The sequence below is a fragment of the Drosophila busckii genome, chromosome X, assembly GCF_011750605.1.
Source record: "Drosophila busckii strain San Diego stock center, stock number 13000-0081.31 chromosome X, ASM1175060v1, whole genome shotgun sequence".
Lineage (NCBI taxonomy): Eukaryota > Metazoa > Arthropoda > Insecta > Diptera > Drosophilidae > Drosophila > Drosophila busckii.
Window position 1 is genome coordinate 7,421,744 of NC_046608.1, and position 25,688 is coordinate 7,447,431.

The 25,688-nt window shown below is 38.8% G+C and overlaps 2 protein-coding genes across 5 annotated transcripts; one reads left to right on the plus strand and one right to left on the minus strand.

The window, feature by feature from the left end:
- The first annotated feature begins 222 nt into the window (after positions 1-222).
- LOC108606908 (frequenin-1) lies at positions 223-25,297 on the plus strand. 4 transcript variants are annotated; one of them, XM_017997448.2, is made up of 8 exons: positions 223-244; positions 17,098-17,320; positions 22,784-22,808; positions 23,290-23,338; positions 24,178-24,267; positions 24,316-24,394; positions 24,450-24,538; positions 24,624-25,297. In XM_017997448.2, exons 2-8 carry the CDS (start codon positions 17,257-17,259, stop codon positions 24,789-24,791), a joined length of 564 nt encoding a protein of 187 aa, XP_017852937.1. In that variant the 5' UTR covers positions 223-244; positions 17,098-17,256; the 3' UTR covers positions 24,792-25,297. The 4 variants fall into 4 exon arrangements, with proteins under 4 accessions (XP_017852937.1, XP_017852934.1, XP_017852935.1 ...); XM_017997445.2 differs by lacking the exon at positions 223-244 and adding an exon at positions 460-655; XM_017997446.2 differs by lacking the exon at positions 223-244 and adding an exon at positions 10,993-11,134.
- On the minus strand, positions 908-1,794 carry LOC108606907. The gene is made up of 2 exons (XM_017997443.2): positions 1,162-1,794; positions 908-1,100 (listed from the first exon to the last, which is right to left on the minus strand). Exons 1-2 carry the CDS (start codon positions 1,691-1,693, stop codon positions 979-981), a joined length of 654 nt encoding a protein of 217 aa, XP_017852932.1. The 5' UTR covers positions 1,694-1,794; the 3' UTR covers positions 908-978.
- Positions 25,298-25,688: the final 391 nt, after the last annotated feature.

The following is a 25,688-nucleotide window of genomic DNA, read 5'->3' on the forward strand; positions in this document are numbered from 1 at the left end:
AATGCAAAAAGTAAATGCGCTCAACTCAATAATCAAAAAAAAAAAAATAAATAAAGAATGCTTAATTCAAACGTTCAGTACTTACTATATATATATATATATATATTTAGTTCCGCCAGCCGCTGTTGTTGACGTTGCTGCGCAGCTAGCGTACGCCGCGCTGCTGCTGCTGCTGCTGCTGGGGCGCAGTCTTGACGCTTTTGGCCGCCACTCGTTTGCCGTTTGCCTTTCGTACAAGTTGCATGTAGGGCTAGTTAGAAATTTGTTTTTGTTTTGCGCTTTGCATTGTTTAAAATTTATTTTCGGTTCGCGTGCGTTGTGCATACTTTAAATTACTATATAGCATATATATATATATATATAAATTTTTTTTTTTTGGTTGTTACACTTTGTGTTTGTTGCCATGTACGCTAATTAAAAGTGCGCGCTAATGTGTTTATCACTGTGCAGTCAGCGCATAGTTTTAGTTTAAGCCACAATTATTGTTTTCATATTTAAATTGTAGAGCAGCAGCAGCAGCAGCAGCAGCAGCAGCAGTGACAGTTGCAACACAAAGTTGAACCAAAACAATTGAACCGCAAAGCTTGTCAAACGCACAGTTTTGTACGCACACACACAAACAAACACACACACACACACACACACAGACAGACAGGTAAGTTAATAAGCTTTAGTAATATGCAAATTGTGGTTTCAACTGTTGAGACAGCAACTTTTTGCAATATTTTAAATTTATTATTATAATTGCTGCTGGTTTAGCACTAAATTTTGGCTTGGGCTGCTGTTTGCATGCGTGTGAGTGAGAGAGAGCGCGCGAAAGTTTGTCAGTGCTATCAAAATTAATTACAAATGTTGCGGTTTACATTTGCGCAACAAGCGAAGTGTGAATAATATTGCGTTTACTTAAATTAGACAAACAATTGCCTTGTACGATTTTAATCAATATATCAATTTATAATAATATGTCAGAGCTGCAGTTCAGTGCGGCTTGTTGGCCAGCAGCTTAAGCAAACGTCGCCGGCGTCGCAGTCGCTGCTTGCCAAAATGATCGGGCAACTGGCCCAGCAGCAAATAGTCCAAAGCCAAACGCCACTTGGGCGCTATAAAAAAAAAAAAACAAATAGCAAGCAAAATCGCTTTGGCGTTCAATTGTGCACTCACCTGTCTTATCCAAGGCGAGCAGCAGAAACGTCAGCGAGCCCACGAAGCGCAGCGTATAGAATGCGTCATTAATTAGCCAAGTGTGGCAATTGGCACAGAGCTGAAATGTGAGCTGCAGCCAGTGCCATTTGGCGTGCGCCAGAGCGTGCAACGCCTGATCGAAGATGTCCAGGCAGGGCTGCCACATCAGCAGCTGCACATAGTCGAGCACATAGAGCACCGTGGCTAGCTCCAGCAGCAGCAGCAGCTTGCGCCGCAGCCCCGCGCTGCGTCGCAGCCAGTGCGGTCGATATTGCAGCAGTCGCAGCATCAGGCCGCTGCTGAAGCACACAAACGACCAATTGAATGGCTGCGGCTCGGGCAGAGCGTGCGCCAGCTGCTGTTCGCGAGCATTCAGCAGCAGCATTGGATGCAGCTCGTTCCATTGCAGCAGCAGGCCCAGGGCCAGCAGCAACAGTGCCTCATAGAAGTCGCGCACCAAGTGGGCGGCGCGCAACTGCAGGCGACTCAAATGCGACTGAGATATGGCCATATATACTAAGTACGTTCAATTTTGAATTGAATTTATGTCCCAAAAGCATTGAGCACGAATTTCGATTGTCGAGTATCAACGAATTAGTTTCAAAATGACAGCAATTCAAGCAATGCTTAGCTTGCTACAGTTAATTGAATAAATATATTAAAACATTACAAGAGAATTCTAAAAAAAAATGCTGCATCAATTGAAAAATATTTTGCAAAGTCTTCAAGTTAAAATCTAAAAAGCAATAATGTGTGTAAGCTTAACTATTAAACAAAGTCAAGTTTTATGCATAAAAAAAGTTAGACAATTTTTAATTACAACATTAAATTGTATATATATTTTTTATATTGCTTACTCTACTTGGCAAATATTTAATATAGCTAACTATAAAAAATTAATACAAAATTTACACAAGCTTTTTTTTATTTGTTATTTAATAATTTAATAACATTAATTAATAGCTCAAAGCAGCTTTGCGTTTTGCTTTAAAGCAACTTACTTAAGCTTTTAGTACAGCTGACCAATCGTTGAGTCACTTGGACTACAGCGAACTGTCGCACAGCAAAATAATGTGAAAAATTACGCATAAATTTTGTTACGCACGTGCTGCTGCCGCTAGAAATTGTCTAGCAGGCAGACATGGCTATAAGCAGTGGGGAGAGGGCAGAGGAGATTTGCCTGGTTCAGCAAGTCAAGCAGCTATGAAATCAATTTCCACCATCGACATAGGCCACTCATGTATGTTCAAGCAAACACACACACGCACACACACATGTGTGCACAGTGAGTTAAAATAGTATTGAAGCAGCGCATAAAAAAATATAAATAAAAGCTAAGTCAAACTAATTATTAAGTATACGTAATAAATATACAAAAAATTGTAGCAGCAACAAACGCAAATTATTATTATATTATTATTATATATTCAAAGCTAATGAAGTCAAATCTTAGCTTATTGCTGCAAATTTGCAAGTTTTATTCAAAGTCAAGCCAAAGTCTAACAAATTATTAAGTATACGTAAATTAAATATTATATAAGTGGAATATTTTAAATTTTTTTTTACTTTTTTATTGAATATACAATATTTTTATTACAAATGTAATGCATTGCTCGAGTTATGCCAAGCCACACTCATTATTAAGTATACGTAATAAAATTTGCTATTGTGTTTCTTGCTGTAATAAATTCAACTTGAAAAATACTTTTTCTACTCACTGTTTTGTGTGCTTATGGACGTCCTCTAACCTCTGACTGCTGCTGCTGCTGCTGCTTGGGCTCATTGGCAGCAGGCTGAAGCCAACGCTTAGCCCAGTCCCACTCACTTGTGCACTGGCCTGGTAACTAGCGGTACTAGTAATAATACATGGGCATTTATGTATGGCTGTAGTTGTTGCTAGTTATGGCTTGTTGTTGCTCATTTAAACGATAGGCCCAAAAGTCAGGCAGCAGCTAGAAGCACAAAATAAACAAAAGTTAAGATGACAAAAATAAAAAAAAATAACAGAAATTGAATTTATGCCAACAATCTATTTCTATTTAGCGCGCAGTGCGCTGCTAACTTTGAGTTTGCTTTTGACAAATTTGTCGCCTGTACGAAAGCTGAAGTTTGCTCATATATTGGACTTGGACTTGGACTTGAGCTTGAGCTCGTCGTCATATTGTGTTTGGCAAATCGTTTGCGATAAAGCCAACTACATAATGTCGCTCAGCTCTCAGTTCTCAGCTCCTCAGCTCAGGGCGTGGCATGGGCGCGCGCTTGTGGCACATAAAAATGCTAAAACAGCGCAATGTTGGCGTCGCTGCGACGCAACAAACAAACAAACACACACACACAGCCGTATGTGTGTGTGTGTGTGGATAATGCGCGTTATCCTTGATTGCCAGCATCGATAGCAGGATATGAGCATATGAGTGTCGGCGGCGGCAAACAAACAGCTCAGCTCAGCGTTGAGACTTCGCTTTAGTTTATATGTATATATATTTTTTTTTTCTTGACTTAACGCTATCATGATTTTGGCTTTTCTAAACTTTTTGCTTTGTCTCGCTTCTTATTATTGCTCATTTCGTTTGGCCTCTCGCTTGTCTTTCTGTTTTTGTTTGCTTAAACGCTTGAGCTTGAGCTTGCTAATTGATTTTAAACTAAATGTTGTGCTGACAAGAGCCAACTAAACAACAACAACAATAGCAACAGCAGCGAGACAACAGCAAGCACATTGTTGTTATTTTCATTTTAATTGTGCCTAGACCAAGTTGCCAGCAAATGAGCGTGTGCCAAGGCAGAGAGAAAAATGAACGAGGTCAATAATTGTTTACACTACACTCGAATGCTGTTTACTTGGCACAAGCAAGCGCTACAGCAAATTGTTTGAGACGTCGAGACGGCAGCGACAGCACACACTTATAGCATAGGGCAGGCAACTAGGCAACGGGGTGTGGCAGCGGGGCGGGACACCTTAGAAAGCAGCAGCAGCAACTGCAGCTCTCTAGGATGCAGCATCAGTTGCTTGGGCTGGCACTTGGGCGGCCAGAGCTTTGCCTGCTGTTCACTGATTCTTGCTTTAAGCACACACACACACACACGCACACATATGCATGCAAACAAGCACTCACACAGATACTAGCACTTAATATAGATGCTGTTGCTTGCATCATTTACGCAACACGTCGCACTTTTGAATAAGTAGCGAGCTCGATTAAATTTAACTGTGGCCAAGCGCTGAGGTTCACAACTAAACAGCTAGCTGGGCATATATATATATATATATTGTTATTATTGTTATATATATATATATTATTGCTGTTAACGTAAATAGGAAATTACAGCTGTAGTTAAATCAAAATTCAAAAGCAAACTTTAGTTTTGAATTTCAAAACTAGAGCAACGATTTAGAGTTTACAAATCTAATTTAATTTATAATATAAGCCAAACAAAATGCAATCAACAATAAATAAATATAAATGTTCGTTTAGTATTAGTTGATTTATATATTAAAATTATTAGCGTATATATTTTTTTAATTTAAAACCAAAAGTAAGCGGCCAAATTATTTCAAAAAATTTTTTTTATTATTTTATTACATAATTATTTAAATAGAAGCAGCAAGAATGCGCATTATTTGATTAACAATTTAACAATAATTTGAATTTGTTAATTCATATATTAAATATAATAAAAGTTTATAAGCAAGACTTAATAATTTCTCAAAAATTGCACATTTCTCACTTTTCTAATAGAGAACATAGCATTAAGCTATTAAGCAAGCCAGTTAATAATCATTATTCATGTTTAAAATAAAAATAATCTCATTAGCAGCGATTACAATTACTAAATATGATTCAACAGGAATTAACTTGTAGACATAAACATATTTTTATGAGCATTTAATGCCACCGACTGACACAAATAGAAGCCAGAGAGCTTCGGCTTCAGCTTCTTGCATCTGGTGCTTCAAGAGCATTAAATTTATTTATTGTTATTTGCTAAGCTCAACACATGCAATCATTTTGTATATGAATAATTTTATTGTTGCGTTGCGTTGCAAAGCTCAGTTAAAGCTGTTTGCATGCATATTACGTATACGCAGTGGTGGTGGTGGTGGTGGTGTTGATGGTGGCTGCTGCTACTGCTGCTGCTGCTGGCGCCGTCATTTGCCAAGTGTCTGTTGAGCTGTCGCCGCTGGCCAGTTGAGTGAAGCACCAACTTCACAGCCACGTCACAGACCGACCACGAGCAACGACCACGCCCACTTCAAGCACACACACACACATACACAAGCAGTCAGTTAGACAGACACACATACATACATACATACATATGCGCTGTGTTTTCAGCATTTGCAGCCACTTGATAGCCCCGCTTGCTCATTCATTAATTTCCATATTTCGCTTTGCTTGTAGTGAAAGTGAAGTGGGGTGGGTTGGGGTTGGGGTTTGGGGGCTGCTTTCCACGCCCCTACGCTTTAGTCGGTGCCAAATTCTTAACGTGCACACATCAAATTAAATAATTATGCGCCTAATTATTTTTGACGCGTTATTTTTAACGTGCAGTTAATTTTATAAGCCCCAACAGCATACGCGGCGGCAATGGCTCTAAGTAGCTTTGTGGGCGTTGGGCGTTGGGCGTTGTTGGGTTGTTGTGGGTGTGGCAAGCATTTGCCACATGTTTCGACTGCTTTTGGCAACATTTAATTGTTATTTAATGTGGACTTCAATGCAGAAAGCATTGGAGACTGCCAGCTGTGCCGGCAGTTAATGCGCAGCTGGATTAATTGATGGCATTCCATTCAGTGCTAGACAGAGACAGGAGATAGATAGCATAGCGTAGCAATTGTAAATTGAAAACAGAGCAAGTCTCTAAGTACATTTAAAGCTGCTTGTTGGCCAAAAATTGATGCCGGGCCAGCATTGGATTAAGCAGCTGCAGCCCAAATGCTTTCTATACAGAGAATTTGTAATTAGAATTCTTGTTGCATTTCTGTATAATTTGCAATTTACTTTTAAGTTGAGAGATTCTTGCTTTGATTTCATAACGAGTATGTGCAAAATGAAAATCAAATGGCTAAGCTTGACTAAATTGTTAATTACACTCATAAGCGCATGAGTTTATGGAATTTTTTAAATGAATTTATTATATATTTATTTTACAAATGATTTGTAAGCATCAATTTAAAGCAACAGCAGTGCGCACAAATATTTTATTTAATTGTTCTATAATAATGCTTGCTTTTGCTGGAATTATAAAATCTCTAGATTTAATTACTACTGAAAATAATAATTAAAAACTTGCTGGAACATGGCAAAGCTATGTTTATGTTTAATTACTTAAAGCCATAAAACTCGCTGAATCGTTTTGATACAGTAAGAGTAAAGCTCAGACATAGTTTATTAAATTGTGTTAACAAATCAACAATTAAGTTGTTCTTCAAATAAGAACATTTCATTTAGTGCAAGCATGAACGTTGGCGCGAAATCTTCACTACACTTCACCTCACCCGCTTGAACGCTTAGCTTAGAAGAAATCAAAGCCAGCCTCCCACACATACACAGAAGCTTTGCTTTGCTTGCACATCAGCGAGCGAGAGCAGCGCTGCTGCTATAAGCGAACGAGAGCGAACGCTGCTCGCCTCGCTCGTTCGTAGGCGCTCGATCGGTCGGCGCTTGAACGAAAGAACGAACGAACGAGAGCGTTGCTTAGAGAGCGAGCGCGTTGCTGAGAGAGCGAGAGCGCTCGCTGTCTATCGTACGATGTCTACGATGTCTGCGCACCACGTTTGGTTTTTGTTTTGACTGCAGGTGGAAATTTCCATGACTAGCTTAACCAAATTATAACGGATCTATGAACAGCTGTTTATCACAGCCTACGGCGCCTACGTGCAAGTCTGCACTTGAATGAAATGTTCTGCTTTAAACAATAACTTAATTTTAATTGTTATTAATATTGATATTTGTTATATTTAAAAGCTTATATTAATATTAGCGTAAAACAAAACAATACAAAATTGCTAAGCCTTGAATTGGCTTAAATTGATCCAATATAAATCGAATTTTTTAACAAGAACAACAAATTGATCATAAAAAGGGTATCATGATTATTTATTGGTCCAATTTTTATATAATGCTTAAGTAAAATATTAAATAAAATAGACTTGAACAAATTTGGAATGGCAAAGCAATTAGTTAAGCGTTGTTTGCATAATTTCTTTATATATGTATATAGTTTCATTTATAGCATAAGCTTAAGCTTAAGCCGCAGCCTAATCATAAATCAAAGAAAGTTCTGGCAAAAGCAAAGCCATATGAATTAATTGTGGTTGGCTTACGTGCGCTTCATGGCTCGAAAGCAAATTAACTCTTTATTGTTGTGCAAATAAATTGCTGTGGGCTGAGCATTGCTACAAGCTACAAACAAAGCCAATCTAGCATATCAAAGGCTGCTGCTTAGTTAGGCCGATTATGTTCGATTCTGGGAAAAGCAATGTGTGCATGCAAATGGAATTGAACTCTGCAAAAATTCAAACTCTGTTGATACTCATACTCGTTACTGATAACTGCTTATTGGTTAGCCAGAGTCTGTGCTTGCAGTTGCTGCAGGACGAAATGCATTCAGCTTAAAATTTCGTAGAAACAATGTCCCAAGCCCAAGTCGAAGCATTGTTGCCACTGATGCTGCAATCGCAACAGTTTTGGTTTAGCAAATATGCAAGCCCATTGTCTGCAGCTTGTGGCTGCCGCTCTCGAAGCTCGAAGCTGCTTGATGCGTAAAATTGCAATTGAAATGTTGGTCTTGAGTCCAAAGTATCGCAAACCGAATACACAAATTGCATTGGGCTAAGGCTAAGTTCGCCCACGTCGCTTGCTTTCGTCGCTTAATGCAAAACTTATTTGCCCAAGCGATTTTACCCCCCACATCCCTTCACCTACGCTGAGCTTAACTGAGCTGTGGGCTACGGTTCTTGTCGCCGCCCGGCGGCGTTTTTTGTCGGCTTGCCCGATTCGTTGCCCCCCATTTTAGCGTTTGGTTTGAGGCTGGGGCGTGGCTCAGCGTCTGGTTGCTGCTGCTGGTCCATGTGGAGAGTATAGAGTGCGCAGTGTGTGCAATGTGCGCACTAATTACGACAAGGTCGGTGCACTAATTAACAATGGCTTTGAGGCAGCTAAACGATATGACGCCCAGGCGACCAGGCAACGGCAACGGCAACGGCAACGGCAACGGACGCTTCTCTACTCGAGTACAGGGCAAACAAGGCTCAGTGCACTGAACACAGAGCACAAGGCACAGAAAACAGAAACCAAAAGCCATAGGCCAACAGCGACACACAAACACAAACACACACACATAATCTAAAAAGTGACTGCACCTGTACGTGTGTGTGAGTGCCACGTGCATTCGTTTTTAAGCCCTTGACTGGCTTTATATGTGGCATGAACTTGGCTCAGCTAAATGTCTCATTGATTAGGTTGAGCCATGATTGATCCACGTTGTGGTTTTCAAGTATTGAATTATTGAACTCACAGGCAGGCGGCCCAGCGCACTGTGCGATAATTAATTAAAAACTATTAATAGCTAAAACGTGCGCATTAAAAATGCAGTCAAAAATACACTACAGCGCATAAGTATGTTGACTTTGCAAAAATATAAGCAAAAAGCGCTAATAAATTTAAAAAAAAAAATGTAGAAATTTTGCTTGCAGCTACCAAAGGACTAACAAAAGTTAAGCTAATGTTTGTTATAAGCAGCAGAATAAATAAATCAATAAGTTTAATAATAATAAGTTTAATAACAATAAATTTATGCATTAAAATAAGAAACAATAACTTGCTTAAACTAGTACAACTACAAAATACTGCAAACTAAAAGTTTTTAGTTATATTAAATTTATATATATAATAATACAATTTTTATATAAGCCCAACTAACTAACTAGAACTACAATTTAATTTACTTAACTCGTATACAAAAATGTCTTGTTATTCTTAGTTATTTTCTTTAATTATTATTTATAGCTATTGCTTGCATTCCTTTCGTTAGTGTGCGTGCAAATTTATTTCTTGCATTGCTTGGCAGCTTTGCTATTTTTTAATTGCCACAGCAACAAGCCGCACACACAGCAAATAATAAATTCTCAGAAACTGAGAGTCTGATATTGTTTTACATTTTAATTGAAGGTCTGCAGCTTATTTAACCAAAATATGCAGTTGAAAGTAAATAATACGCAACTCTTGTTGGCATTTAAAATAATAAACAAAAGAAAGTTCTTGACGCTCCATACGCTATGCCTAATATTGAGCAGTGGGCGGCGCTGCATTTCAAGTCACAAATAAATTATAAACACAAGTAAATGGCGGTAATTTTGTTCATTAAACTATTATTAAATTAATTATTAATATTTGCTGCAGGCCTTGTGGCTGGCTCTATATTAAACGCTGTGTGTTGGCCTTAGCCATAAGTTTTGCAAATCAGTTTTCCCACGCTGCGTATGATAAATATTTCGCCAGCTGCAATTGCTTAAATGTTTACTTGGCTACCGTTGTTGTTGTTGTTGTTGTTGCTGGCTGTGCGCCTGGTTGAGCATAATAACCATCAAATGGCAAAGCTATGTGGTCCAAAAAAAGGGCCTGGGGCTCAGAGGCAGGCGGGAGGCGGCAGGCGTTGGCATTGCTGATTTGAGGCGATTAGATTAGATGAGATTTGTGTTCTTGTTGCTGTTGTTGTTGCGCTTGTTTTTGTTTGTTGTTTTGCTATTTTTTTTTTATTTTTCGGTTTATTTTTGCTGCGGGCAGGCGCCAAAAATGTGGTTAAACGCCTGTGAGCTTAAAGCTTTGCAATTTGAAAGCAAAGCTTGTGGTGAGTTGAGCAGCGAGAGAGCGAGCAAAAAGCTTTTCGATTCGCTTCGGCTTCGGCTACGGTTTTCCTTTTTCGTGTGGGAGTTAACGCTCTTAATGTCAATTACTTGTGTTCTAAGTCCTGTGTGCCTTTTTCTTAGCATCCGCATGCCCCAGACAAAGGCACACACACACACACACACACAGAGATTGGTTAGAGCACAGGCTGTGCGTATATTAATGCGATAATATTATGCATACGCCGCTTGGGCTTGCGGGTTTATTCATTTCTTTTCGCTCTTGCTCTTTATCTTTTGCTCGGCATTTGCTTTGTTTTGTTAGCCAGGTATAAGATTTAAATGTTTAATGAAAAAAATAGCAAATTGCATAACATAATTAAAATGGACTGCGTGCAAAATAAATTATTCTTAATTTGTTGTGACAACAAACAGCACAACAAAAACAATAAATTCCCATTCATATTCAGCTTAAGCAACAGTCTTAGTCTGCTTAGCCAACAAATTCCGAGTAATATATTTGTGCACAAACAGTGCAGCTTAAAAGTTAATTAACAATTTTTGAATTCAATTCAATTAGATTTAAATAATTTTTGAAAATTGCAGTGAACTCGCTGCTAGTTGCTGCTAGTTGCTGCTGCTGCTTTGCGCCTTGAGCCTTGCTTTGTCATTTTATTATATTTTACATTTGGGCTTGTTCTTTTTTGAATTTGAATTTTTCGGCAACGAGCACCGAGCATCATCCTCGCTTGAAAGCTCGCTCCAGGAGCTTCGGCGTCTCTTCAACTTCAGCGTGCGTACGCGAGTGTTGAGCTTGCCGTTTCAGTTTGCTGCTGGTATCAACAAGGACATTCGACCTACTGTTGATTGCGCACCGAAGCTTTTCAGTTGATTTTCAGACCGTGCCACGTACGGTACACAAGCGTCTGCGAGATTGGCCCAAAAGAGTGCAAGCCAGAGTCCAAAGTCCAAGCAGCATGCAAGCCAAGCGTGTTGCTTAAGCTTTCCAAACACACACACACAAAACTCTGTGTGCGGCCCATCAATTGTTTTGTTTTTTTGTTTGTGTGCAAACGCCGGCAACGAGTCAAACAGCAAACTGAAGCAAAGGTAGATATAACAATAATTATTGTAACATATAATTAGTCAAGTCTGTGTGTGTGTGTGTGTGTGTGTGTGGGTGGGTGGTGGGGTTGGCTGTTTAAGCAGTCAAGTGGTTGAGGCGAAAAAACAAATTATATGCGGCTGCTTTTATTGATAAAGCCACACAAATGAAAACAGACACTGCGACATGGACAAACAGTCAGTCAGTCAGTCATTCAGTCAGCCTAAAAACGTATGTGTGTGTGTGTGTGTGGGTGTGTGAAAAACGAGTCTGACAACTTAACGACTTACTTAGTCAAATAGAGAGGTACGACAAACGAACGCAGAGACAAACAAAATAACATTTGCCGAAAAATATAACGACTGGGTGACATGCCTAAGAGTTCAGAGGCTCAGAGCCTCAGTTGAGTTGAGTTCAGTTTGAGTGGGAGAGAGCGGGTGTTTTGCAGCAGTCAGCATGCGAGAGTGAGCATGGCAAAGGGGTCAGCGTGCCTGAAGTTATAAACGCCAGCCAGGCAAACCTAATAGAGTGTCCAACTGTGTTATAAAAGCATAACACACATACACACAAACACACACACGCACGTACGTGCGCTTTTAGCTGTGAGTTGAAATATTCAATTTTTGTTTTAGAGCAAAAAAAAAAAGAGATGCACAAGCGAATAGCAAAAGATGCTGCTTGCTTGGCCAGTTATGTTCGTCTGTACACACACACACACACACTGACACACTGACACACACATACATGCATATGTCAGCTAGCAAGCACATTCGCGTGGCTTACGAAATTTCATAGAAAATAATCAAATCAAAAGGAAAGAGGTTATGTAAATTCTTTTGCTTCTCACATGTGACCAGCAAGCGAACAAGCGAGTCACTTTTTGTGTTAGTGGGTGGGTGGTTGGATTGGGTTGGGTTGGGTTGGGTTGTGTGTTTTAAGGTACAGACAAGCATCCGCAGTAGTCGTTACCAGCGACTTACTTTATTACAAATATTTTGTGTCTATTGTGTTTAGTTGTTGTGCTTTTTGTTTTTCCTGCCAAATTTGCATAATTTACAGCACAAGTTAATAGCAGGACACACACACACACACACACACAGAGAGACACATGTGTGGCGAAAAACTTTTGAACTTTGGCCACTTGGGCTCTTAGGGTGTGTGTGTTTTTGTCTTTTTGGGTTCATCTAGGCTCTGCGCCTTTGGTATTTGGCTTTGAACTTTTGTTAAAGTTGCTAACGCTAATATACTTAACATTTAGCTAACAAATTGGGTCAGAGCCACGGCTTAAATCAATCAAAGGCTGCAGCAATCAGTGTGGGCGGCCAGCTTTAGCTAAATTGCAATTTGCAACACACACACACAAAAAATCACTGAAAAGTGCAATCACCAAAAAGAAAAAAAAAGAAAGTTGAATGAGCAGCGCAGCGAACGAAGCGCAAGCGAAAGCAACAAGAAAATTGCAGCGCAATCAGCACTTACAACTGCGCCTTAGATACACAGACATGCATACTTAAAGCTTCTAGCTAGTTACTTACTTACTTTAGTAGCAGCTAGCTGAGTTTTGCCTTTGGCTGCAAATCTGTTGAGCGCGAAGTGCAGAGCAAATATTTTTGTTTAGCATTTGAATAAAAGTTGCTGCAATCCAGGCCAAAATATAATTATCAATACTTTAAATAACAAATGAGGTCAAAGCGACCAATATGTTTAGAAAATAAATAAAATATCAAGGCGTACACAGCATATTTATAATTAATGGCATATTAGTGAAATATATGTTATAGATAAACGGATAGATTGATGTGGAAATTGCCAAGACGTTTTTATATTTGCAATATTTATTTCTTAACAAAATTTATGCGCTGGGCTTAATAAATTAAGTACATTTGTATTAATATTTTAAATGACGCTAGTCTTTGCTTTAGCTTATCTTAAATTTATTGTTTGCATTTGCATTTGTTAAATTGCTTAGCTGCATGAATAAATAAAAACATTGAATGCAATTACATAACTAATGCTAAACTAGCTTTAAATGCTTATCAAATTATTGCACTAATTGTTACATAAACAATAGCAATAGCATTTAACTTTGATTGCAAATCTAACTAAAAACAAAGTCTGGCAATTATTGTTTTGTTTATTAAATATTAAATAAGCTGCATAAAAAATGTTAAGCTATTGTAACTAACTATATAGCTGTTGCCATAGCTTTATGCTGTCAGCTTTCACGACAATTCTTGTTGGCCTAGTTTGGTCTTAGCCTAGTTGCTACTTGCTAATTACGTTTGCAATGCGCTTATCCTACACGCATATCTCAACTTTACTTTTTACGCTAATCAACCACTAATTACGGCTTGTCTGCCATTTGAAGCTTTAATTAGTTGCCACAGTTGCGCCGACAATAGGCGACAAACATTCTTTTGCCTGCGCTGATATCCTGGGCATAGTTCCAGCTTTGCTAGTTTTAAGATTGTCTGCTTGAGTGTGTGTGTGTGTGTGTGCCTGTGTGTGTGTAAAGTAAACCAATTAGCAGAGAGTTGAGAGTGTTGTGCACTGTTTGTGTTTTGCCAGCAGTTGCCCTGGCCAAAACAAATTGGCATTAGAAGTTCTTGGCTAAAGTTCACTGTGTGTGTCAGTCTGTCTTTCAACTTGTTTACAAGTCGTTTGGCAATTATTCAATTAGGTGGCAACGCCAGCAGAGCCAGCAGACATTTTATGTAATTTTAACGCACCACGGGCAGCAAAAGTTCAAATGCATTTACAACTAAAACCGGAAATCGCGTTACGCACAACACATGCCGTCAAATATATTGAGCCAGCGGCTGTGTGGGCTGCTTGGGTTAGCGCATTAGCTAAGCCACCTGCCGCCGGCTGACTGCCTGACTGCCTGGCTGGCTGGCCTGGCTTTAAAGCCATGTTCTCAATGCTGTCTTGCCTTGCTTTCAATTTCCGACACTGACAGACACAGACATGAGCGACGACTTGAGCCTTTGGCAAAAAATAACTTCCGTTGTATGATAAGGCGGGCTGGGGGGTGTGCGGCAATAGCAAAAATACGCAGACAGGACTGCTGCCTGGCTGGACACATAGCTCGTTAAATTGCATCCCAGCAAGCTTAAACGAGCGTTGGCCATTTTGCCTGCTTCGCATCGTTTCGTTTCTTTTCTCCATTTCTATCAAAGCTGCCAGCGCCATAAGCCAACTGCAACTGACTTGGCTTGAAAATAGTTAAAGATGAAATACCAAAATACATTGCACAACTTATGCGCAAAGAAATGAAATAGGAACAACGTAGCTGCAAATGTAATTGAGCGAGTGCTGTGAATATTTTGCATAAGAAATATTATATAACAAATTAATGCAGACTCGACTTACTAACGCTAACGAAATATTCAAAAGCTTCTAATGCGTTTTTCGTAAGTTTGGCGTTAAGCCGCTAAGTGAAAAAAATAAAGTTAAAAATCTTAAATACTTTTTGTTCAACGTACAAATCGCATAATTTAATATTTCATTAAGTTTAATAGAGCAAAGCTGTCGTAATTTAAACTATCTTTAAATATATAGACATAAATAAATTTCATTTGCTAATATTTGTGGCTTCATAATGTTTATCAATTATTTGTTGCAATTCGCTTACAGTTCATAAATAAATTCTACAAATAATCAAAGCTAATAATACACAAAATGTATTAGTAAAAGATTTATTTTAACTCTTTTAACTATTAATAGTTCACACTGACTAAAAGATTTATTTTAACTTTTTTAACTATTAATAATTAACGCTAACAAAAAAATTTATTTTAACTAACCCAGACCTGATTGGGGTTTCCGCAATCCTTGCAACGTATGTTGCATCTGTTTAACACTCCCAATCTATAAGTTTATCAAATCTAAAAACAAAAACATAATTTTCATATAATTTTTAAAATTTAATTTTATACATACTTTCTTGTTAATCATTTTCTTTTATCGTCGACTGTTCCATAGGTTGACATTAAGTATATAAATAAATAAACAAACTATAAGCAGCTTTTATTAGTTACTAATTAATGTTCTACTGTAATACTAACAAACTGATTAGATTTTGTTTATCAATTGAGCTAACTAACATACAAATTGATCGCAGCCTTGTCAACAATTGAAATTGAATACAAAATGCCATTTGTTTATTTTTTTTTTGCTCAACTGCTGCGCATTTGAAACCTAAACTAGCAGTAACAACAAAGTGGTCAACAAATTGTCGCTCAATTGCATACAAAGAATTTTCTTATATAAATTCTCGCAAACAATTCAAGTTTTATTTTGCTGTGACACACACACACACATAGACAGACAGTGGCCTCGCGACCCTCTCAGGTGAATGTTAACTTTGGCGCACATCCTGTGAGAATAGTTGTCAACGCTATGCCCGCTGTTCACGCTATGTGCACACATTGACTTGTCTATGTGTATATGTGTGTGTGTGTGTGCACTGTCCGTGTCTGTGACTTTAACTGTGCCTGTCTGTGTGTAGATTTCATCAAAAGTTACCGCCTACGCGTTGCCGCAACGGACACGGTCATCAAATTTGTTCGCAACTCTCGTAAAATGGCGCAGGTCCTATGCAGTGTGCAATGAAATAAAAAAATTCCAACAGGAATTCGACTAGCTGCCTAGTGGCACGCCTAGTGGGCGTGGCAAGTTTTATGATTGCGTTATGCAAGTCACAGCTAATTTATTATGAAGTTTACGAGCAGCAGCTGCTGCTGCTGCTGCTGCTGCACTCTCGACTAATTATGAACGGCTTAGAAAACTTTATGCTATCTAAATCGAAATCATGCTTAGTATATATGCTTAGTAGTTAGTATAGCGCACTTAAGCATAACTGCTGCAATTGGTAAATTGGCAAACGCCTTACGCCCAATTTGTGACAAAGAAATTAAAAAAGTTTGTGCCCTCAAGAAATTATTAAAATTTTAATTACGCAACTCGATGGCAAAACTTGCCAACATCCGCAGTCTCTGCAGGCAGCGCGTTGCATGCAACAAAAGAGCGTGGCATGGCAGCCACAAAGGTAAAGAAAATAAGCGCAAGTTTACTTTTAAAGTCGCAACGCAACTTTCAGACTCTTGCTTAGTGTAAAATCGTTTTATGCCTTTTTAATCAATTACATGGCAATAGTTATAAACAAAAGCGCCAAGCGTTTGAACTACAAGATTCAAAAATATGCAACTCAAGTTTAGCCAATCAAATAAAACGTTAAGCGATTTGATAAAATGCGACGCGTCGTATACTTAATTTTGTTATGCCGCACAGTTTGTATTTATTGTTTAATTATTTGTAACGACTTAAGCTAGCATTTTCAAAAATTAAAAAAAGAAATTGTTTATGATTGCAACTTGAAGTTTGGTAGCGAAGTTGCGCTTGGGGTTTGTTCGCTGCTTTTCATTTTCTTTATTGCAGTCATGAAGAGAATTTGTGAGCAGGCAGCTAAATAAATGTTGCTTGGCAACAATACAAAAGCTGACGAACTGACTAACTGAGTGACTGACAGTGTGACAAACTGACTGTAGGCAGCAGCGCTAGCTCTTTTTTTTTTTTTTTTTTGTGGGCAGCAGCTTTACATTGTGCTCAGTTTTATTTCGGTTTTTTGCAGCGCTGCAGAGAACTGCGACTTGAGCTAGAGGGTGGCACACACACACACACACATACAAAATGTATGCATGTGAAAAAACGTCGCTGACATGCTTAAATATCAAAGTACCTTTTGCTATTCATCAGCAAGCTTGACGCTCGAAGCGCCTACATTTTTTTTTTTGTTTTTTGTTTTTTTTTTTTGGTTTCAATTTTGTTGCTGCTGCTGCGGCGGCTGCTGTTGTTGACCATGGCAGGTGCATGGGGCTGTTGCATGATGGATGACATGGCGCCTTGACAATGCCAGTGCTATAACTGATGTGTATCTTTAATCTGTGTCGCTTGTTTCTTGTTTCAGATCGAAGCGCAGGCAAAACGGGATAAGACACGCGCCTTCAATTACCTGTTAACGTTGCCACAGACACACGCAGCTGCGGCACACACACACACACACACACACACACACACACGCACACATATACATACACATAAAGACGGCAGCAAGCGAGACTACATAATGGGCAAGAAGAACTCCAAATTGAAGCAGGACACCATTGATCGTCTAACAACAGATACATATTGTAAGTATAGCAAGCCCCCCCCCCACCACACACCACTGCCACGCCTCAGGCTGCTTGGCCTGAGTGGCCACAAATCATTCTTAGCCTTGAACTCCATATGAATTATGGTGCGATAGCATTAAAAACACTTGAAAGCTATTTTGGCAGCGCAAACGTGCACAAGTTCCAGATACAATAAAACAACAACAACAATGAAGCTGCTGCTGATGAAATAAGAGCCACACTTAGCTAGTCAAAAAGGCTAACACAAAGTATTGGCCAGCCATTGATCAGAGTGCAAGCCATAGCTGCTGCTGCACTTAGTGTTTATCACGCATACGCATTGTTGTGCACAGTTGTGACTTGGCTTAGTTTTATGACTGCAGCAAGCGCTCAAGCAACAATGTAATTGTTTGCTAAGTGCAGCACTACAAATCAAACAAATACAAAAAGCAAACGCAGGCAATAAAAAAATATTTTAATAAATAATGCGCATTGATGGCAATTTAAAAGAAATTAAGCTATAAACTTTTAGCTGTAAATATATAAATAAGCTTTAATTAAACTTAAATGTTAATATTAAGCCACTGAGCTTTTCACGAATTTTGTTTTTATTAAATTTACACGTTTATTTTATTAAGTATTTGTATCGAATAAACAAAATACCTAAAACGATATGTGAGTGAGAATTAAACTAACAGCCCCGACCTGGGCTGTGTTAAACGAACTTGATACGACAATTGGGCAATAAGACTCGAGTAGTCTTTGCTATGCGACGAACTTGTTATGACCCTTAGCAAGAGGCATTAAGTCTACTAGAATTGATAGTGCGAAAATGAGAAAACAAAGATCAAACGAAAAAGAGAGTGCAGCTGTGCAGAAGGCAAGTGCTAGACAAAAGAAATTAGTGAGCACGCACAAAGAAGAGCTGATTAGAATGCAAAGAAGAGAGCGCGCGAGCTTTCTTCACTGCTGTGCAAAGCCAAAATATGATATTAGGCCTAGATCAGCTGTTCGTAGCCGAGTAGCTCCATTTATTGGTTAATATGTTAATAAATATATAAAACAGCTGCAGCCAGCAGCTTGCTATTGTTAGTTAAATGAATTGACTTGCGCTGTTAGTTTCGTGTTATAAAGCTTGCAATTTATAAATAAAATATACAACAAAGCTTGCTGCACTTTGCTGGCCATTGTTGCAGTTCAAAGTGTGTGCTTAGTTGCCATTTTGATTGCTGCAATGCACTTAGCTGCTCAATTGTTATTGGCGGCAGCAGCAGCAGCGTATAAAATACTAAATATTATTAAATGCAGCGCTGAGAAAAAGTTGAGAGCTTAAGCAATTGCACATATTGCTTTGGCAATTGTTTTAGCCAGTTAGCGTCTGAGTCAATAACGACTACGAAATGTTGCACAACATTTGATTACTTTTCGTACTGCATGGCACATGTGCCATGTTGCGCCCGCTGCATGTCTAGTCATGTCAATTTTTGCTGTTTGCTTTACAGACAGACAGACAGACAGACAGTTGCAGTTGGCTATGTGGCTATGTTGCTGTGGCTGTTACAACATCGAATCGATAAGAAAACTAAAATGCAGACGACTCTGAGTAGTCCTTAGCGCCCAGCAGTTGTGAATGCTTTAATACTCAGCTAGCAATGCTGCAATGTCATTTGAGCTGCATTCATTTGGCACATGCTCTTTGCTCTAACCAAATAAGTGAAACTTACAAGCGCATGCATAGCACCACTGTCTGTCTGTGCGTGTGTGTGTGTGTGTGTGTGTGTGTTGCTCAATCGTCTGCCAGCTTATTTCGCACGCATTGGCATGCAGTCAGCTCTGGCACTCAAAATTCAATTCAATGTTGAAATTATTATTGCACTTGTTGGTAGCACAGCCTCTGCCTCTGCCTCTATTGCTATGTCTCTCACTCTCTCTCTCTCTCTCTCTCTCTCTCTAGCGCTGTGTAGTTGCATTGTCACGTTTGCTTTTGTATAAGCATGAGTGGGGCACTCAGCTTGTCCCATCGTGACATTTTGTTTGGCATTTAGCAGTGGAAATCAAACGTGTAACAGCAACAAGCAAGCAAAGCACTAAAAACGCAAACACCCACACACACATACACACACACAGACACACATAAGAACATCAGCCACGCGTCTATGTGCATAGCACTCGTTCTACTTTTGCCCCTTTTAACGTTTACACTAGCCCAACCAGCCAACCCACAAACATTTGCTGCCAATGATGTCGTTCGCTCGTTCGTACGTTTTTTGCACGCTTTAATTGCTAGTGAGGCACAGTGGTGTCAAAATGTTGTTCAATTTATGTGCCAAAGCATAAACAGCAAATAATGTTGCCTACTTTGGCGGGCAGTTGCACATAATTTGCTACGATTTGCACTTTTGTATGCCTTTTCATGCAGTTTGCGCCACTGTGCACATTGCATTCGTTGCTGTCTCAGTTCCAGTTTCAGTGCAAACATATGCTACACATGTTGTAAATAATTTGCTAATGGCACACACAGTACTTGCCGCTGCTTATGTGTGTGTGAGTTACTCGATTTGTCGCTTTGTCGCATTCACTAAGACGCTGCAGTCAGTTCGTCATGCTACTTCCAGTGCGTACACTGCAAAGTTTATGCAGCCAAATTGATAGACACAACATCAAAAACAACAACGAGCATAACTCAAACAGCAGGACACTGCTGGGGGTTGGGGCCATGTTAATCGACAGTTTTTGCCGCTTTACAATTTGACAAACTGAAAGCGCGCACAACAAAATTAGCAAATTGCCAATTGACGAGAAATTATGAGTCAACTTGGGCCGTCAAGCACAGTTGGAAACATAATGGAACATGGCTCAAAGTAGCGAGCTGCAAATACAAAGCAGCGGAAGCAGCAGTAAATGATTGCCCAGTTCATTGAGCTTTGACAGTTGAACAGTCGCAGCTTCCGCTAAAGCGCAAAAGTTGATAAACAGTTTGATAATTACGTATACGTAGCGTATATAAGCAAGTTGTTGTTTTAAATATTTGTTAGTGCTTACAAACTTTCAGTTTGGCATTAAGCAGCTCAAGCGCAATTTATAGCTTTGATTTTGTATTATATTTTATATTTTTATAGCTTAAATAAAGCAGCAAATGTTTATTTAGCTGCGAATTTCAATCTTTACAATTTACTATTTAGTTCATTGACTTGGCTATTAATTTGTTTTAGCTTAATTATACTTTATGCTAATTGTGTTTTCTATGTTTCGTTTGCACTAATTTTACAATTCACACAACATTCAAAGCGTAGAAAATGCAATTTGGATTGATAATTAGCGCAGCTGGCAACGCTCATGGCCAACATAGAAAAGTCCTTCAGTTTGCTGCTTTGTAATTTATAATTTTTCAGTTAAGCGTGGGAGTTGTCAGCAAGCTGCTGAAGCATTGGTGGGCGTTGCTGGCGAATATCGCACAACAACAGGTTGAGCAGCACTCACGGCAGTGCAGAGCTCAAGTGCGCTGGCGATTCCCGCAACTTGCAAATAGCTTTGAGCAAGTTTTGAGAGTGCCACTCCTACGCTACATGCACGTTTATGTGTGTGTGTGTGTGTGTGCAGTTAATTGCTTTTTTGTGCGTTTTTTTCTGTGGTTGCATCAAGGACTTACTAAATAGCGCATTTGTTGCCATGTCTGATTTTTATTTTAATGAATGCTGCTGCCGCTGTAACTTACGAGGCCAGCAAGGGCTACAAATTTTCAGCAGCACACGCACATTAAACACACGCACACATATATGTATGCGAGAAAAGGAAAAATAAAAACGTTTTTATGCATGGCAACACTTTTCATTTTAAATTTTATATGCTGTGCGGCAAGCCTTCATTAATTAACATGTGACCACCACATTGCCACGCCTCAGAATGTGTGTGTGTGTGTGTGTGAGAGTGAAAAAAAATTTGAAATGAAATCAGTTTGAATTAAATAAATAATAAGCTTAATTGCTTTGATATCAAACAATTTTGCAGCACTTATGTAAATATTGCCCGCAAATGAACTTTATATCTAAGGAATTACATCACAAAATTCTGCAAAAGCAACAAAAAAAAAAAAAGCAGCAGCTACAGAATTTTGCCGTCTTGTGCAAATAAACACTTAAATCGAAATAATTTGCCGTCAAGCTGCGGCACAGGTAGCAGCAGCAGCTAGAGCTGAGTGATAAGCTTGAAGCAGATTGAAACGCTGCTCAATGGGCGTGTGGAATTAACTAAGTAGCGCACTCAATGCTGCTGCCGCCTGGCTATGAACTAATTTGCTTTACAGCTGGCGGCGTACACACACACACACACACAGGGACACGCATACAGAGACATATGTATGCATATACAGCTTGAAAGATACCCATGCATATGTATTATTCATGTAACCGCAGTAAAAGTTCTTGCCCCGCAGCTAACATTGGCCCGAACGCGTTGGCGTGCGTAGACTTTTAAAAGGGCGTTCATTGGTTCAATGGGTGTGCGGTTAAAAGAGTGGGTGGGGCTGGGCTGCTTGGGTTTCTTTTTTTCTTTTTTTGTTGCTGCTGCTTGTGCGACTTATAATGAGTTATACTATAATTTTTGATGCCCAGGCAGGCGGGCACTGCTTGGGGAGCTTTTCAATTTGAGCTCAATGGCTGCGGCTAACTTGCATTGCGTGCCGGCAAAGGGACGACGGCGTCGCAGCAGTCATAAGTTAAAAGCAGCGCACGCAAAGCATGTTCGCTTGGCTTGGCTAACTGCGAATTAAATTTACCTGCCAAGCAGCGCATATTCAATTGAATATTAATATGAACAAGCAAGTTGAGGAAGATATGCAGAGTTCAATTTGTTAAATTGCGCTGCCAAGTATGCAACACCCAAGCGCACATATATAAGTGTGTGCATGTGTGTGTAAGCTAAATAGCCTTTAGTGCTAACAGTTAAGTGCAGTTGTGTGTGCGCCGCTGTACGCTCCAATTCACACTCTGCTGCTGCTGCTGCTGCTGCTGCTGCTGCTGCTGCCTTTACCTGTTAATTAATTAAATGATTTATTTAATGATATGCACTTTATGCACACACACGCACACATACTGACATTATGTGTGGGTGTGTGTGTGCAACTATCTGACTAAGCCTGTCAATGGCACAACATCAATCTTAGGGCAGCAAAGTGGCTCGACTTAACTCGGCTCAGCTGCACGTTAAGCTGCCATAACTCAACGGCTCAGCTCGATTGCTTTGCGTTTGGCCGCCGCCGCCGCCCCCGCCGCCTTCGCTTCATTGTTGTTGAGATATCGCTCTTGGCGACTTAAGCCATAAACAATGCGTCAAATTCCAGCAACGAGTGCAGAGCTTTGCTTTTGCACAACTGCAACTATCGATAGCTGAAGCCATAAACAATGCGTACCAAAAGTTAAGCAGTTTGCTGGCTTAGCTTAGCTAAATTATTATTAATTAATTTGCTTTTTTATCTCGTTGCAGTTACCGAGAAGGAAATACGACAATGGTAAGCGCACGCATGCGATTCATACAGTTTATTCGGCATTATCTTTGGTATACGTAAATTAATTCAGTTTATTCAATTGCCCCAATCGAAAATCAATTATAACGTCTGTCCAAAAAATTTAATGCAATTGCCGCGCTGACTGTAAATAAATTATCGAGCCACCCAAGCGCTGCTTTTTAATTTTCGCTCTTTTTTTTTGCTTGTGCTGGTTTTTAGTGTCGCGTTGCGGTCACACACACACACGCACACGCACACAAATTAAATTTGCATTTATTTCGTATTAAAAATGCACTTGCAAATTGTTGACAGTTGACAATTTATTTTTGTTATTTAACATTTACCATTGCTCTAACTATGTTTCAACTATTTCTCTTTCTTGCTATCTTCAACCTCAATCTGTGTCTCTCAACTGTGAACTGAACTATCCAAAATATATAAAACTCGATTAATTACTTTATAATATTAAACTATGAATCTAAAGGCACAAAGGTTTTCTCAAAGACTGTCCCAATGGTTTGCTGACTGAACAAGTAAGTAAACTCACTCGCTAAGTGTTTAACTAACCAACTAACTTAAGTATTTTATGCTAACTAAGCCACAACTAAGCAACCACCATAGCATATACACTTAAACATTGCTGCTCATAAAACCAAAGCAGCACAAATAAAACTCAATGTCTGTGTCTTTTCATTTTCACTCGCCACGCCATTAAACTGAAGCGCAAAAACAACTTGGATAATTTCTAGATATAAAGCTTTTTGGCTTACATATATATGTATATATGTTTATATATATAAACATGAGTAGTTGTAATTTAATGTTTTGATTTTATGTTTGACCTTGTTTCATCAACAAAATCATGGCTGATGCTGCTGCTGTTGGTGCTGCTGGTTTTGTGGCTTTGTATTTTGGCTGTTTGCTGTGGCCGCTACACATATGTGGCGTATACGTTATTTTTTCAGCTACAAAGCGTGTTGAGATGCTAACCACACAGAACTGAGTAGTTGTTGTAGTTGTGCTAAACAAATTACAAAATATGCCAAAAGACTACACTCAACCCAATACTATGTGGCGTATACGTTATTTTTGTGTATAGACCTGAACTTTGCACTAGAATTTTTATAAATGCATACAGTAGTTGTTGCCTTGCCTATTTTTGCCATATTTGTGGCTTTTTCCTTTGATATGCTCACATAACTTTGCCATTTGCTCTCATTTTATTATTCATATGCAAACATTTTATTGTTGCGCTTGAATATATATATATATAGACGTATAGACTTTTATTACAACGTTGCTAACCAATTTGCGTACTAACTGTTAATGAACGTTTCTGCAAATGAGTCACACATGCAATTTTTACCCACAGGGATTCATTAAAATTTACAAACAATTTTTCCCCGATGGCGATCCCAGTAAATTTGCATCCTTGGTCTTTCGTGTATTCGATGAGAACAATGTAAGTATGACAATTATGAATGTACACAATTAATTAACTAATTAATAGGATGGGGCAATTGAATTTGAGGAATTCATACGCGCGCTATCGATAACATCGCGTGGCAATCTTGATGAGAAGCTGCACTGTAAGTAGCTGCAATAAAATATAATTTATAATATAAAATGTATATTTTCGCATAGGGGCGTTTCGTCTTTATGATGTGGATAATGATGGCTATATAACACGCGAGGAGATGTACAACATTGTGGATGCCATATATCAAATGGTCGTAAGTGCTAATCGAATTGTATCAATTGCTTTCAAACTGTAGTTCCGGGCGCTGTAACATTTTGTTTTATTTGTTTGCTGAGCAGGGACAGCAGCCCCAAACGGAGGATGAGAATACGCCGCAGAAGCGTGTGGATAAAATATTTGATCAAATGGATAAGAATCATGATGATCGTTTGACCTTAGAAGAATTTCGTGAGGGTAGTAAAGCTGATCCACGTATAGTGCAGGCGTTAAGTTTAGGTGGTGATTAATATTCAAATGCAGCAGCTGCGCTCAATTTCATAAATAATCAAGAGCCAACGAGTGTACGAAATTGCGCACAATTCAAATGTTTCGATCGGAAACAAACAGAAACATCAATACAAAAACAAACAAACACATAGATTGGTTTAAGTTTGCAATATGAAACACACACACACACAGACATTTACACACATACACAGAGACAGCTACGCTACGTATGTATTATAAGCCATTTGCCTAATGGCAGCTTATTTAGCCTCTAAGCCGCGGCCAAAAGCAAACAAACCCACAACAATAACATTAACAAATTGAACGCATAGTTGTGCGTATGTAATAAAAATTCCAACTACAATACACAATTGTGAAATTATAATTATATGATATACAAATTATATGCGACAAATTATGAAACACCAATTTAAAAACTAGAAACGCTTAACTAAATGAGAAAAAAATTTAACAAAAGCTGTGCGCATGCAAAATATTGATGCAAACAGCAAAGCGAATTATATAAAACATACATAAGGCATTTGAATTTTATGTGTGAAAAGCATTTTTATTGAAATGCTTGCAAAGAATGAAAACAAAACACCAAACAAAAATCAATAAAAACCACCCAGAGAAATGCAAAACTTAATGAAATTTATAGTTGGAATTTTTTCATTTTCTTAAGCTATAGGCTGCTCTTAAGCTTTATATTTCATTAAATATATTATATACATATAGCAAAACTAAAGGACAAACAAGAATTTGCTTATTTCAATTCGATTGTTTTGCCTTTGCGCTGCGCTTTTGGGACGGCAAATAACTGTTGATAATCGAAAATGTTGATAATCGTAACTAATCTTAAACTAAAACATTTGCTTAACAATTATAAAACATACTCAGAAGCTAACCAAACAAAG

Bases quoted from the DNA above. Each gene is read 5' to 3' on its own strand.
- LOC108606908 (XM_017997448.2), top strand. From the start codon at position 17,257: ATGGGCAAGAAGAACTCCAAATTGAAGCAGGACACCATTGATCGTCTA. The intron at 22,809-23,289 runs GTAAGCGCACGC...ATGAATCTAAAG, and splicing joins GAGAAGGAAATACGACAATG to GCACAAAGGTTTTCTCAAAG. The intron at 24,395-24,449 runs GTAAGTAGCTGC...ATTTTCGCATAG, and splicing joins TCTTGATGAGAAGCTGCACT to GGGCGTTTCGTCTTTATGAT.
- LOC108606907 (XM_017997443.2), bottom strand. From the start codon at position 1,693: ATGGCCATATCTCAGTCGCATTTGAGTCGCCTGCAGTTGCGCGCCGCC. The intron at 1,101-1,161 runs GTGAGTGCACAA...TTTTTTTTATAG, and splicing joins GCTCGCCTTGGATAAGACAG to CGCCCAAGTGGCGTTTGGCT.